Raw genomic sequence first — 16,074 nt, 5'->3', positions numbered from 1 at the left:
TGTTCTGAGGTAGTGGTGTCATATATTGCTCTGTAGAAAACATTGACAGATTCAGATTCATTTTCATAAACAGTGTTATTAGAGTTACTACCTGGGGGGCATGAGTCTGTGATGTTTTCTACAGGATGTCAGTGCCTTAGGGTGGTCTTCATGTTGTCCGACAGCAGACTGGCTCCGATCCGGTTTGGGTGGAGGCCATCATGCTTCAGCAGGCTGGGCCTCTCCCAGAACAGGTCAAAGTTGTTAACACAGTCAATGTCTAATGAAGCGCAGGTCGCTCGCAGCCAGGTGTGGAGGTTGAAAAGTCTTGACCATCTCTCAGCGCCTCTCCGGTAGGTAGGGAGAGGCCCAGAGATAACGATCCGTCTTCCTGTGTCCATGAGGGTAGTGAGGAGGGCTGTGAAGTCTGCCTTCAGGACTTCTGTCTGTCTTGCTCTGATGTCGTTTGTGCCCACATGTACAATTATGGTGCTGACCTTGGTGTAGCCGGCGAGGATGCTTGGGAGTCTACGTTGAATGTCACGGACCCTCGCTCCGGGGAAGCAGTGGACCTTGCAGGGACCGCTTGGTGAAGGGGGGATGTAGACATCTCTGATCATGGAGCTGCCAATGACAAGGGTGGAGGTTGTCATGTCAAGCGGGAGAAGCCGTCTAGGGGATGCTGACTGTGTTGAGGGCCCAGGATGGGAAGCAGGGCGGCGTGGGCGATGCTGGATGTCAGTGTGATGCCGTTGTTTCTCTGGAGCCGGTCTGCGGGGGCGTTGCAGGGCGGGCTGAGGAGGGGTGTCATCAAGCCCAGGGGGCTCCTCCTCATTCATCAGTGTGGTGTAGCGGTTTCCCAGTTTCAGGGGCTGGCCTGGCTCAGTGTGTCGTCCCGACCGCCTTCCATCACGCTTGCTTCTGCCAGCTGTTCTCCATGGCTGGTGAGGAGTGGAGTTCACCGGCAGGGTGGGCTTGGTCCCCACCAGTGGCCAGGGAGCAGTGGTGTGGTCTGGGTTTGTGTTCATGCAGGGCAGAGTGGAATCGAGATGTCCAGTGTGTGTGTGTGTGTGAAGAGGACCCACAGATACAATGGAGTCAATGAACTGCTCATCCAGCTTGATCTGGTAGAGGTTCGCTAACCTGACTTCTAGTTCTACTACCTTCTGTCTGAGCAGGACTGCTCAGACTGTATATGGCTTCATACTATTGAGTCTGTGCTCCATTGGTTCAGACTGTATATGGCTTCATACTGTTGAGTCTGTGCTCCATTGGTTCAGACTGTATATAGCTTCATACTATTGAGTCTGTGCTCCAGTGGTTTGAAGCTCGGTTTTAATCACATTGGAGACACCTGCTGTATTTCACCAGCATGTGTGGCCCCTGGGTATTGAACCCATGATCTTGGAGTTGTTGGCACCATGCTTTAATGTAGTTCCATGTGTGATTGAAGTATGCTTACATTGGCATGCATATGGCTTGAGGAATTGGTAATACAAAGGCTTTTAGTTTAAACGAAGAGTCAGAATGGAAGACAGGGGCCGAGCCTCAACCTGTGCTTTTGTCCAATCAGAGTGCGAAGCTGCAGGAACAGCAGGACCTGATTGGAGAGCTGCACGGACTGCTGTCACTGCCTGGGGGGGTGGGGCTGACACAGAGACCCCATACCGCCCCCCTGCAACCCACACAACACACACCATTCAACCCTGAGGGGGAGCAGGTGAGTCATGAGACAGACAAACACACATACACACACACACACACACACACACACACACACACACACACACACCACACACCACACACACATATACATATGTAAGTGTGTGTGTTTGGGGTGTGTGTGTGTTTGGTGTGTGTGTGTGTGTGTGTGTGTGTGTGTGTGTGTGTGTGTGGGTGTGTTTGTGTGTATGTGTGTGTCTGCAGAGGTGTGTGGACACAGGCTTCATTGGTGAACAGAGCCAGTGGGACAGTGACCAGGAGAGTGTCGTCAGGAGAGACCTGAATGGCAAAGACGGAGAGGACGCCCCCTGCAGGCAGAGCAAGGACAAGCGCAAGTATGGAGCTGATTCACTAACAAACTGCTGATTCACAAATGAACCGCTGATTCACAAACAAACCACTGATTTATTGATTTACAAACAAACCGCTAATTCACAAACAAACCACTGATTTATTGATTTACAAACGAACCGCTGATTCACTGTTTAACAAAGAAACCAATGGTTCACGGATTCACAAACAAACTGTCTGCAACTCGGTCTGATCTAGATGATGGGAGAATTTCGATTTCTAAGGAACATTTTATAAGCTGCTTATTGTTTGTGTGTTACGTCCTTTATTTGTCTTTTGTGCTAGCTTTACAGCTAGCTAGTCTGCTCTGGAAGTGTTGCAATGTCTTGCAGTATCAGATTATGTCTTCCAAGTAATGTTTTCTATGATAATAGATAAATGAATTGTACAAGCACTTATGCCCACATCAACAACAATAAAACTTTTACTAATACTGTTATTATTACTACTCATATACCTTGTTCTCCACCTTCTCCTCCTCTTCCTACCACTGCTACTACTACTACTACTATTACTACTACTACTACTGCTACTGCTATTACTACTACTATTGCTGTTACTACTGCTACTCCTACTACTACTATTACTGCTCTTGCTACTACTACTACTGCTGCTACTACTCCTACTACAACTAATACTGCTGCTACCTTCTACTACTGATACTACTACTGCTACTACTACTACTGGTAATGCTACTACTACTACTGCTACTGCTACTACTAAAAATAATTATATTAATAGTGATGGTGATGATTGATGTCTCTCTCTTGCAGGTCGCTGGGCCTCACATGGTTGAAGAGGGATGAGCAGAGTCAAGGTCACATTCAGGGTCAGGGGTCGTCGGCTGTGGGTGGAGGTCACCTATCTCAGCTCCTGGGCTTGGGCTTCAGCTCAGGGTATCCAGCTTTGTCCAACAGCCTCAGACGCACATGTGAGTCTCACACACATACACACACACACACACACACACACACAAACCCCAAATCAACCCGAGGTGTCTTCTTCAGTGGAACATTTATGTGATAGTCACAACTATGAACCACCCACAGCTTTTAGATTCTGTAAGATTCTGTTTTCTCTCCCTCTGCTCTCTGCTATTGTGCCTATACGCACACACACACACACACACACACACAAACCTGCTGCTCCATGTTTGTGTGAGGTTAGAGTGGCAGAGGGCTGAGCTGCTGTTGTGGCCGTCTCTCGCTGCGCTTGCCTCCTGTTAAACTCATCATACTGGCCTGGTCACCGTCACAATACACAAGACCCGCCACAACTCCTCAGGCTCAGTCAGGAACAGTCCTGATAGCTAGCCTAGTTCTACAGGCACTTTTCCACAGCAGATAGGGACTAATTGATGTTTATGCACTGTATGTGTGTGCCTGCAATTTGTGTGTGTGTGTGAGCGTGCATGTACACGTGCATCTGTGTGTGTGTGTGTGTGTTTGAAATATGTGTGTGTGTGTGTGTGTGTGTGTGTGTGTGTGTGTGTGAGCGTCCATGTATGCATGCATTTATGTGTGTGTGTGTGTGCGCGTGTGTCCATGCAAGGAGGGCTTTCTTGTGTGAGGCTTTTGAGGCTTTTTGATTCAAGATGTGAAGAGCTGTTATTACAGAAGAATTGTGTGTATGTGTGTGTGTGTGTGTGTGTTGACATCTGTTGAAAAGGCGTGTTGTCTCCATAGAAAACAGAACTGTAGGACAGACAAAACAACAGTAAGATGAAAAAAGAACAGTATGAATGAAAAAAGAATTGCATGAATATGGACGTGTGCGAAGTCTGTACATGGCGTGTATATGTTAGAACTATTTGAGGTATAAAGGTGTGTGTTTTTTTATAAAAGTGTGCGGGTTGAAGCTGTGTGTGTGTGTTCGAGGTGTGTGTGGTGTTAGTGTGTTAGTGTGTGAAGTATAAAGGTTGTGTGTTTTTCTCCACAGCGAACTGCAGTGTGGGGGACAGCTCATCATGGGAGGGGTTCCGGGGTCTCGGAGGCGAGGCGGGGTCAGAGCGGGGCCTCCAACAGGCGCAGCAGAAGATTCGGGAGCTGTCAATCACCATACGAATGAAGGAGGAGCTTATCAAGGAGCTTGTTAAAACAGGTAAGCCAGCGCCGCCCTCCAACTGAGGACGCACTAACAGGGTGCACTAAGTGGTTTCTATGGTACTCCTCCATAAGTGATAGAAGATCAGTGAAAAGATAATGTTTTATATTAATCCTGTGCCTGTCAATCAATTGGATAATTGGATATACGAAAACAGTATGTGCAAAATCCACAGAAACACTCCACAGACACATCTGTTAGTTGTTGCTTCAGGGTCTGTTTTAGACAAAACAATGACCTGTTGTGCCCAGGCCATGGACCAGGAGAGAGTTTGTGTGTGAGAGAGAGAGTGTAGAGTCATATATGTGTTGCGTACCTGTGTGCAGGTAAGGATGCGCAGGCCATGAACCGGCAGTACAGCCGGAAGGTGACGGAGCTGGAGACCGAGGCGGAGCAGGCGCGGGGGGAGCTCACCGAGGCCCAGCGGCAGCTCCAGGAGCTGGAGGTACACGGCACACGAAACGCCGCTGACAAGAACCGCGCACAGGAGTGCCGCCGCAAGATCGCCGCCGCACAGAGCAAAGTACAGGTGTGTGACACACACACACACACACATTCTTATGTTACTTTGGCATTCATTATTTTTACAGGTGCTAGGACAGAACACCTTTTCTTACCTAGGCATTGACACAGATGTGGGGGCTATATGAGATATATTATTATTATTATTATTATTGTTATTATTGTTATTATTGTTGTAGCAGCAGTAGTATCAGTAGTAGTAGTAGTAGTAGTGGTAATGGTAGTAGTAGTAGTAGTAGGAGTGGCAGTAGTAGTAGTAGTAGTAGTAGGAGTAGGAGTAGGAGTAGTAGTATAAATGATATTATAAATATTAAAAGTATATTATATATTAAAGTAATATATGTAGTTACTACAGCCGGCTGGACCTAACTGAGCCACATCCAAAACGAGCACAAATATTACACTCATCGAGATGCACCTTGTACATGCAGTGCCTGTGCCTGGAAACGGCATCATGTGTATCCAGGCGGAGGAGGAGGAGGAGGGCTTTGCACTGATAGTCTGATGGAATCTGCTGGGGCAGGTTATTTACAAAGGAGTGTGTGTGTGTGTGTGTGAGAGTGTGTGTGTGTGTGTGTGTGTGTGTGTGTGTGTGTGTGTGTGTGTGTGTGTGTGTGTGTGTGTGTGTGTGTGTGTGTGTGTGTGTGTGTGTGTGTGTAGAGGCACCACACACACAGTTGTATCTGTAGGTTTTATTGCTTCTTAAGACTTTAATACCACCAAACTCACACACACACAACAAGCTGGGCTTTGTCATGGCTGTTGGTAGACTTAAGCCTCCATGTCTTATTGAGTGTGTCGAGAATGAGTGTGAAGCCCTGTGTGTGTGTGAGCGAGAGAGAGAGAGAGAGGGATATTTTTCGTGAAGCTGTTGCATGTGTGTTTTGTGTGTGTGTGTGTGTGTTTGTAAGAGAGAGTGTGATATTGTTTGTATTGGTTTTGATCCAGGGAGACTAGATGTTTTCCACTTGTTGGATGTGGGTGTGATTTTGATCATGACAGAGAACCCAAATGCACGACGCAGGAAGCAGGTGTAGAGCAAAAGCTAAATTTACTAGCTGTGTAACCTAGGGTCCAAGTTTACACACATCAGGCAGGCAGTCAAGACACAGGGAGAAGACTGAGACAGGATACAAGGTTAAAAAAAAAAAACATGGGGGGGCACTATGGCGCGAGCCAATAAGCCCCCCATTTACGTGCTACAATGCCCGGACAATGGACAGGTTCGATTCCGGCCTGCTGTCGTTTCCCTATCCTCTACCCGCCTATTTACTCCTCCTCACTTCCTGTCCAAAATACTTCACTGTCCTATCTAAATAAAGGCTAAAAAGCCCATAAATAAATCTAAAAAAAAAAACATGATCAGGAACAAAACAAGGATGCAAAAGACAAAATGCTAAATACACAGACCAGTTAACAGAAGGACAGGTGGCAGGGTATAAATACACAGACCAGTTAACAAAAGGACAGGTGACAGTGTATAAATACACTGACCAGTTAACAAAAGGACAGGTGACAGGGTATAAATACACTGACCAGTTTACAAAAGGACAGATGATAGGAGGAGAACAACAGGGAACAGGAGGTTATAAATACGGGAATCATTGTGATCAGGTGAGGGGCAGGGACAAGAGCACATGGGGACAAAACACAGGGACATGGCAATGCAATGCACGGAATGGCCAGCAGGACGGCCACTAGTCAAGTTCTGACGGGTCAATCCTGTGATATTTCATCTCATCCTTTGTCTCCCTTGTCCTTTTCCCTGGCTTTCTGTCACCATTCCCTCATCCTCCCTCACTATCACTCTCTCATCTTCTCTCATCCTCCCTCACTATCACTCTCATCTTCCCTCACTATCACTCTGTCATCCTCCCTCACTATCACTCTCTCATCCTCCCTCACTATCACTCTCTCATCCTCCCTCACTATCACTCTCTCATGTTCTCTCATCTTCCCTCACTATCACTCTCTCATCTTCTCTCATCCTCCCTCTCTATCACTCTCTCATCTTCTCTCATCCTCCCTCACTATCTCTCTCTATCACTATCACTCTCATCTTCCCTCACTATCACTCTCTCATCCTCCCTCACTATCACTCTCTCATCCTCCCTCTCTATCACTCTGTCATCCTCCCTCACTATCACTCTCTCATCTTCCCTGACTATCACTCTCTCATCCTCCCTCACTATCACTCTCTCATCCTCCCTCACTATCACTCTCTCATGTTCTCTCATCTTCCCTCACTATCACTCTCTCATCTTCTCTCATCCTCCCTCTCTATCACTCTCTCATCTTCTCTCATCCTCCCTCACTATCTCTCTCTCCACTCTGTTGTTCCACTTAAATATGTCCTCTCTTCTTTCTCTTTCAGCATCCTGCCTCTCTGTTATTTATTTCTCTTTCTGGATCATCTCTGTCTCGCCCACTGTACCTCATAGACTTCCTCCCCAGCATCTCTGGCTTTCTCCAGCCACACATTTCTATTCCTCTCCCTCCCCCATTTTAAAACAGATCTACTTTAATACCCCCGTTATCAAAGCAGGGTTAGTAGCACAGCGGCAGTGCTTCTGTCTTTGTCATTCTCCAACACCCCACCCCTAGATCTCTCTCTCTCTCTCTCTCTCTTTCCCTTCCCCCAGTTTACCTTCTTTAACCCCCTCTGTGCGCCCCCCCCCCCCCCATACACACACACACATATCCCACCTCCTCCCCCGATTAATTAAAGCAGTTTACCTAGCCTCCCACTAACCCCCGATAACCCTCAGGTATTGAAGCATATTATTGTACCCGACGTAGCGTCTTTGACTCCCCCCTCCCCCCATGTCCTAAAGCAGGTGTAGAATCAATGTTGGTGTCTTCATCTTTCTCCAACCCCAGGTCTTAAAGCAGTTTACCTTCTCTAACCCCTCCCCTCCCCCCCTCTCTTTTCTCTTTGCCCCCTCAGGTGTTGAAGCGGCGACAGCAGGACACGGCGCAGCTGGCGGGTCTGTCTGCGCAGAGCGAGCGGCGCGTGCAGGAGCTGGAGAGGCAGGTGCAGAGCATGCGACAGCAGCAGGAGCAGCTACAGAGACGCCTCAAGGAGGAGAGTCAACAGAAGAGACGCCTGGAGAGCGAGATGCAGAGAGGGAAACATAGAGTCAAGGTACACACAGACACACACAGAGATACATACAGAGATACACACACACATATACATATAGAGAGAGATATACACACACACACAAACACACACAGATACATACACAGATACACACACACACACACAGATACATACACAGATACACACACACACACACACACAAAGATACATACACGCGTGCAAACGCACACACACTCACACAGCTGTAGCGATGCCTGAGGCAGGAGAGCCATAAGAAGAGAAAGTGATATCCAGAGAGGGACGCATGGGGGGAAAAACATGGAAATACACACACACACACACACACACATACACACTCACAGAAAGTCGAAGAAACACATACACACATATACACTCACAAAAAGTCAAAGAAACACAAAAGTATTTGTGCTGCAAATTACATATATATATAATATACATAAGGTACTTAATTTCTACATTTGTTGATGAATCATATCTGCACAATAAAATGAAGAAAACAATACTCTAGCACTGGTAACTAAGAACAGACCCATCCCAGCTTGAGAGACACAGAGCGCTGATGGTTTAAAGCAAAATCAGACCACCGAATGGTGCATTTGTTGTTTGCTATTTTGTATATTGATGTTCAATTATTAATTTGACATTAATTTGCATCATTATTGTAGATGTTTATATCATTTTGTTACATTGGAAGTGGAAGTATACAGAAGTGAACAACAGGGGCCCCACACACAATGCTACCTATATCAGATACACAGTTTCCAAGGGAGATGTAATACTCCTAGCCTAGCAGCTGTGTCAGAGAGCCCAGTCCAGTTGTCCAGTACCAGAGAGCCCGGTGCAGTTGTCCAGTACCAGAGAGCCCGGTCCAGTTGTCCAGTACCAGAGAACCCAGTCCAGTTGTCAGCTATACCAAGTTTACCTTTATTCATCTAACATCTGTTCATTCTTTCATCCAAATGCATACTTTTAGAAATATAACCATAGTTTTGGTATTATTATTATTATTATTATTATAAAAAGTCTTTCTTTAATATACTTAATATTGTTTTATGAATTTACAATTACATGAGTTATGTGTCACTGTAGTTTTTACTCTATTTGTATCTAATGTTTTGCAAGACAACAGTGTCTGCTAAATACCTTAAATATATATGTAACTAGGGTAAGATATACATTGTTATTACTATGTGTGCTCCCTGGGAATGGAACCCATGATCTTCATCTTGCTTTATCAGAACACTGCGTGGTTTTCAATATCGAGCACAGGGTTCACAAGATTCGAGTTGGGGACCGTAGTGTCTGAAATTGTACCAGAGAGCGTAGTTAAAAGAGTTGCTGTATTAAAGTAGCCATTAGAGTAGCCTCAGTGCTCTGCCTCAGTGTCAGACTGTAATAAGAGTAGTCTCAGTTCTCTGCTGGTACTGAAACCCAGACTGAATGACGCCAGAGGATACGGTAGGAACAAAATACAGCTGTAAAACCTTCTCAGTAATTGTACTCAAATCATAATTTTGAAATAGGTATGTAATCACTTATTACAGTGGCTTCTTATTACAGTGGCTCTGTTTTTAAAGAGGTTTAATGACTGTAGTTTTTGAAGCTGGGGAATTTTTTTTTTTTTTAAATGACAAGTGAGAGGTGTTGTTCAAAGACAATCAGTTGCCAAGCAATTGAGGGCACTGTTGAAGAAGCCTGTAGGAGGCTCAAGAGGCTATAGTGAGTTTTGTGTTCAACAAATACAGACACACTCTCTCACACACACACACACACACACACACACATGCATACAGGCACACACATACACAGACATACACCATATTCACTGTACAGACATACACCATACTCACTGTACACAAACGGTGTGTGTATGAAAGGGCCGCCAAATGAATAATCATCTGGAGATGGAAATGCTCACACACACACACACACACACACACACCCACATGACACACCAACTCTGAAATACTGCATTGAAGAGACATCAGATGCAGATGTGGTGAGGCTGAAAGTATTTCACACATCTCTCATCTCTCACATTTTTGTGTGTGTGTGCGTGTGTGTGTGCTCCTGTGTGTGTGCGTGTGTGTGTGTGTGTGTGTAGGAGCTGGAGATCAGGAACGAACAGCAGCAGAAGATCCTGCGCATCAAGACAGAGGAGATTGCCGCCTTCCAGAGGCAGAGACGCAGCGGTAGCAACGGCTCCCTCATCTCACTGGAGGAGCAGCAGGTCTGAACCAATCATACTCAGCTTTACTTCTCCTCTAGCCAGTCACGGGTGGTTTTACTGGGGTTTGACACAGAGGCAGAGCTTGCCTTCTCTGCCCATGATCAGAACCTGTGGAAGAGTGGGTGTTCTTTTTATGCACAAAATGCACACAACGTTCAGTCCCTGATAGTCTTTAGGCTACCAAGGAAACTTCTCTTTTGTCTCATTAAACTCAGTGTCTCTGAGCTGTAGTCTATCAAAACAGCTCATTGCCAAGCTTAGTGTGTGTGTGCACACTACCTTTTTTTCTGAAGACAGTTTGAAACATGTCATGTGCATGTCAGTGGTATTTTGATTTAAATGGGAGGTATATCCAACAGATTTTTTATATTTGGGGCAGTCCTATTATCTATTACTTTTATCTAATACTATTATCTATTACTGCTCCGCTTCAAAACCGTCTTTGGGATGCAGCTCGGCTTGTGTCTTGCGTCCTGTGCGCAAGCCTTGAGTAGCATCGTCACCGAAGTGAAAACAGAGAAAATCTGCATTGCACACACGCCCCTCAGGCATGCTGTGTGTTTCCGTCTTTGCGTAGCTAGCTAACGCGCCGCTGTCATTTCGCATGCTAGCAGTGACTTTGTTTGAAATACAGCAGAAACTGTGGTTCACACATTTGTTGAACACATCAAGAGATCATAGTTTAAACCACCAACACTGCTGTGGGGCCGCATGGCACCGCTATTGATTTGACCCAATCAATTCAATTCAAATCCATGTTATTTATTGTCAAAACATTGTCACAAAACATTGCCAGAATTGTTTCAAGGCGCTTTACAGAGCCCAGGGCCTTAACACCCTTGGAGCAAGCACAATGGTGACAGGGACAAGGAAAAACTCCCTGTTAATCAGGAAGAAACCTCAAGCAGGACCGTGGCACATAAGGGGGAGCCTATCTGCTTGAAGCCAGCCGGGTAGTGATAGAAAAAGAAGGGGGGACACAGTGTACAATGTACACAGCATACATGTGGTAAATGTACACTATACATCCAAACATAATATGGTACATACACGATACATACAGAATTGCTAGTGGAGTGTGAGAGAGCATTTAAGTATTGTACGGCAGCTTAGTGGGTCTACAGTGTGCTCGTAAGGTTAGTATTACAAGAGTAGGTAGAGTAATGGAACAGAAAAATATGTCGATGGTGGCAATTATTTACATGGCACAGAGTGTGGGGTAGAATAAGTGTATGGCAGTGTGGTGGGGGTGGGTACATGTAGGCTGAGGGTTTCTACAAGTAGATCGGGTGGAGAGACTACAGCAGCATCCCACAGCGAAGATAGTCTAGACTAGCAGGGGAAGAAAGAAACAAAATGAGTGGGTAGAGTTCCGCTGCCAATATGAGAAAATGTACTTAGTGGATATGGTGATGAGGAACAATGTTTCCACAGCCATCAGCATTTGCAAGCAAAGGTCATGCTATAAAAGAGAGAACATTTGGTTAGTAGACATCAATTTGATAAACGGATACATTTATGTAAGCAATTAACAGTAGGTAATATGGTCACTTCATCAGTCTTAGCATTAGCAGTGTAATATAGAAGGAGAGGGAGAGAGAGAGAGCCTGCCTGGTAAGGTGTATGGCAATATTATTTATGTCTAGTTTTGATGAGTTATGTTTAGTTATGGTTGGCTGACATGATGCGAAAGATTTGATTAGGATTGCAAGAGTGGCAGGATACACAACAGTGCCCAACTGGCGACAGCCGCAACACACGTTGCATACTGTACCCGGGATCCGTAAGGGCACTCCTTCATGGTACAACACTCGCTGTCTAGCCCAGTTTTATTGATATTGGGAATTTTATATGTGTTTAGTTGTGATGAGATATGTTTACTTATGTTGGCTGGCTTGGGGCTTGGGGCATGGGGAATTTTAGTTATACAAGCATAGTTAGGGTGGCAGGATACAATAGCAGTGCATAACTGGCTGGTGACAGCTGCAACACGCACCATATGCTGTACCCGGGATCCGTAAAGGCACTCCTTCACGGTACAACATGTGCTGTCTGTAGCCCACTCCTGCTAAACACAACAACATGGCCAGCAAGAAAAAGTGAAGACTGTTGCGACAGGTGACAGGTTTCTAATGCATTATTCATGACTATGGGATGCACTAAAGAGGAATGTCTTTAGTCTCGATTTGAATATGGACAGGGTGTCTGCATCTAGGATGGAAGCTGGAAGATTATTCCATAGGAGGAGGTCTTGATAGCTGAAGGCTCTGCCTCCTATTGTGCTTTTTGATATTCTTGGAATTACAAGGAGACCTGCACTATGGGAACGAAGTGATCTTGGTGGGCAATAGGGCACAACTAATTCCTTGAGGTAATTCGGAGCTAAGCCACGATTACTATCACGATTACTCTTACTGACTTACTGATTTTTCATAATGTATTGGAATCAGTGTAATCACTTTGGGCTACATTCACAGACAGGATATTTGAGAATGAAAAATGTCTGACCCCATCACTCTTAGCCATCGTAATAATAACCCCCCCCACACACACACACACACACACACACACACACACACACACACACACACACACACACACCATGTCTAATGGCGACTAACTCCGGTCCTGTTTTGGTGCAGGTCTGGTCCCGGTGTCTGCCACACTCCTCCCCTAACCCAGCTTCCTGTCATCAGTCTTATCGTCCTCCTCAGTATTTATGAGCGAGGCATTAGAGGGGGGGGGGGGGTCAGTGCTGATAGTAGCTAACTATGGCCCTCATCCGGCCCTGTAGCGGTCCTGACATGGACCTGATGTGGCCCTGATTTGGTTAAGACGGGTTATGAGTCCATTATTCATTTCGTGTTTCAGTCTGTAGGCGTGAAGAGCACTTTCTCTTTCGGTCCTTCTGCTCCATGTGTCCATGGTGAAGCTGCCTGGTCAGGGTTTCCTGTTTGTTGTGTCCGATTCAGATTTTTTTTTTAACTGGGCACCAGGGGTTTTATGTGCAGGAAACAAGCTGACGGAAAACAAGGATGAAATGTGGGTTTTTAGCTTGCAGGCAAATAGCTTTGCACATCGGCATGTTGAAGACAGACACACTCACAAAGAAATACATCCACACGTGTTCACACCCCCTCACACACACTCTCTCTCACACACATACGCACACTCTTACACAGACATACTGTTACATAACAGTGGTGCCTTTGGATAGCAGCATGTTGAGACAGGCCTGCAACTGCCTCACCATCTCACTCAAACCACGGCTCATCTGTTTGCACCCTGTGTGTGTGTCTGTGTGTGTGCATGTGTGTGTAAGTGAGAGTCTGTGTGTGTGCATATGTAAATCTGTGAGTATGAAGAAGTATGCCTGTTTGTGCAAGGCTGTATATGTGAGAGTCTGTCTTTGGGTGTGTATTTGAACGTGTGTGTGTGTGTGTGTGTGTGTGTGTGTGTGTGTGTGTGTGTGTGCCATCAATGTCTCAGCCTGTTGCCGAGGAGCAGATGTCCTTTTTGGATGAGGAGCTGGAGCATGTGTGTGTGTGTGTGTGCGTGTGTGTGTGTGTGTGTGTGTGTGTGTATGTGTGTGTGTGTCTGCGTTAAGGTACGTGTGGGTGTGGGTGTGTGTGTGTGTGTGTGTGTCTGTGATCATATGTTTAAATGCATCTGTCATTTTCATCTAGTGTGAGCATAAGGTGGAGACACAGAAGCATTGATAAGAGATTAATAAGATTAATAAGGTTATGATATAGAGCATGTGCTCATCTGTGTGTGTGTGTGTGTGTGTCTGTGTGTGTCTGTGTGCGTGTGTGTGTGTGTGTGTGTGTGTCTGTGTGGTGTGAGCAGAAGATCGAGGAGCAGAAGCGTTGGTTGGATGAGGAAATGGAAAGTGTGTTGGAGCAGAGGCGGGGCCTAGAAGAGCTGGAGGAGGAGCTTTGCAAGAGGGAGGAGATTCTGGCCAAGAAGGAGGCGCTACTGGCGGAGAGGAGTGGCCTAGAGACCAAACGCCTACGCTCCAGCCAGGTCAGATAAAAACACACACACACACACACACACACACACCCACACCTTGACACTCTTACATGCTTCAATATACACCTACACATTCACACGACAGACACACTATACACGACACAGACACACCATATACACACAGAAACAATCATAAAAACACAGAAACAGTGATTCTGGAGTTCTAGAAAACATACACACACACACACTGTTTCCAGTATATCTCATTAGACACCACAGCACTGTGAGCAGGTTGTCATTGAACTTGAGCTTTTTCATGGTCTGTGGCACCTGTCCCTGCCAAGTTCCGCTAATTAAAGGGTTGATTACTCTTGAGTTTCAATTCCTGACAAAGGTCAGACCTTTCAAATCTCACTTCCGCACCCCTGACTTTTCCGGCTACCAACATAACCTCCCCTCCTAGTCTAACCCTCTTAGAGAGTCACAGTCCTCCTCCTCCAAGGGTGGAGAATACATTCTCTATAATCCTCTTATGAACAAACATGAATTTCTGATAGCATAGTAATGATTTATGGTAATAAGTATTTTACTAAGGCTAACATTAACTTAGACCGAATTGTAAAGAGATGACATAAATGTGAATATTAGTTTTTACATAAGGCTGTTTTTGTTATTGTAAATTGTCTACGATCTGCATTGACTTAATTTCTCATAAACCGCTGCTTAACGTTGACTACACTTCCCACAGTCCTCCTGTGTGACCTGATTGTCTGCTGCATCTGCCCATTGCAGGCACTGAGTAAGGACCTGGTGATGCTGTCGGGTCGGATCGACTCTCTGGAACGAGAGCTGAGCGAACGCAACAGCCAGCTGCGCAGCAGCTCCGCCCAGGACTCGCAGCACATCCGCCAGGAGATCTCCAACCTGCGGCAGGAGAAGGACCAGCTGCTCAAGCAGAGGGTGGAGCTCGACGACAAGCTCCGCCAGGGCAACCTGCTCTCGCCTGAGGTCAGTGCCGTGAGAGTAATCATGACTAACTTCTACCTGCTACTACACAGTGATGGACGGATTCGCCCGCGCATCACCCTACAGCCAAGTCACTTGAGAAATAAGAGCACAGACTCTACAAGAGAAGCACCCTGTATACTGTAGTTTTACATCAATAAAGCAACATGACTTCCTAATAAAGCCCCCCCCCCCCCCCTCTCAGGAGGAGCGCAACCTGTTCCAGCTGGACGAGGCGATTGAGGCTATGGACGCGGCCATCGAGTACAAGAACGAGGCGATCACCCAGCGGCAGCGCCAGCTCCGCGCCACCGGAAGCATGCTCTCTCAGTGGGAGATGAACCTCATGGCCAAACTCACCTACCTCTCCGCCTCCGAGACCAGAGCACTGCTCTGCAAGTACTTCGACAAGGTGTGTGTGTGTGTGTGTGTGTGTGTGTGTGTGTGTGTGTGTGTGTGTGTGTGTGTGTGTGTGTGTGTGTGTGTGTGTGAAACCTCTCTGCATACAAGACCAGAGCACTGCTCTGTAAGTACTTCAAAAAGGTGTGTGCCTGTATGTGAATGTGGGCTGCGTGTAATCATATGATGAGGAGCCTTGCCTGCAAGTGGCAGATAAGTGACCTGGAGTGTTGAATTAATGATGAAATTGATTAAATTTAATTTAACTGTATGTATTGCTGAGGGGTACATTTGCTTGTGCTGGTCTAGCAGAGTATGTTATTTAAAAAGAACGTGGGACACAGGAGTCAAGTGAAGTCAACTGTATTTGTGTTAAATTTATAAATAATGGGACCAAAGAATCAATAGCACCAAAGTGCTTTACAATCGGGATAAGTAGATTGAAATTAAATTTAGACACGAGTTAAATGAAATAAAAGGAAAAAAGAACGAGTAAATTAAAAGTGTTATATGAGTAAATGGAGTAAAAAAAAACAATAAAAAACAATTGAACAGAATGAATTAGAATTAGATATGGAAATGGAATTATACATGGAATGGAAAATACATTAATAAATACAACCATAAAAATACATAAGTTAAACAGATAAAAGCACTACTACAG

The 16,074-nt window shown here is 45.7% G+C and overlaps 1 protein-coding gene across 2 annotated transcripts in view; it reads left to right on the top strand.

The window, feature by feature from the left end:
* Nucleotides 1-16,074, top strand: part of kif7 (kinesin family member 7) — a 46,903-nt gene that overhangs the window by 12,178 nt on the left and 18,651 nt on the right. For both annotated transcript variants that reach the window (XR_004165949.2, XM_031586854.2), the window contains exons 7-16: nucleotides 1,553-1,699; nucleotides 1,906-2,036; nucleotides 2,826-2,983; nucleotides 3,991-4,152; nucleotides 4,482-4,684; nucleotides 7,625-7,822; nucleotides 9,906-10,031; nucleotides 13,881-14,057; nucleotides 14,799-15,014; nucleotides 15,217-15,423. Coding sequence is in view for 1 of the 2 variants with exons in the window: in XM_031586854.2 (XP_031442714.1) it covers nucleotides 1,553-1,699; nucleotides 1,906-2,036; nucleotides 2,826-2,983; nucleotides 3,991-4,152; nucleotides 4,482-4,684; nucleotides 7,625-7,822; nucleotides 9,906-10,031; nucleotides 13,881-14,057; nucleotides 14,799-15,014; nucleotides 15,217-15,423 (1,725 nt within the window). In the remaining variant the exon portion in view is untranslated. The remainder of the gene's footprint in view (nucleotides 1-1,552; nucleotides 1,700-1,905; nucleotides 2,037-2,825; nucleotides 2,984-3,990; nucleotides 4,153-4,481; nucleotides 4,685-7,624; nucleotides 7,823-9,905; nucleotides 10,032-13,880; nucleotides 14,058-14,798; nucleotides 15,015-15,216; nucleotides 15,424-16,074) is intronic.

The sequence above is a fragment of the Clupea harengus genome, chromosome 20 (genome assembly GCF_900700415.2).
Source record: "Clupea harengus chromosome 20, Ch_v2.0.2, whole genome shotgun sequence".
NCBI classification, from domain to species: Eukaryota; Metazoa; Chordata; class Actinopteri; order Clupeiformes; family Clupeidae; genus Clupea; species Clupea harengus.
Note: the sequence above shows the minus strand (reverse complement) of the source record. Positions and strands in the feature narration are given on the sequence as shown.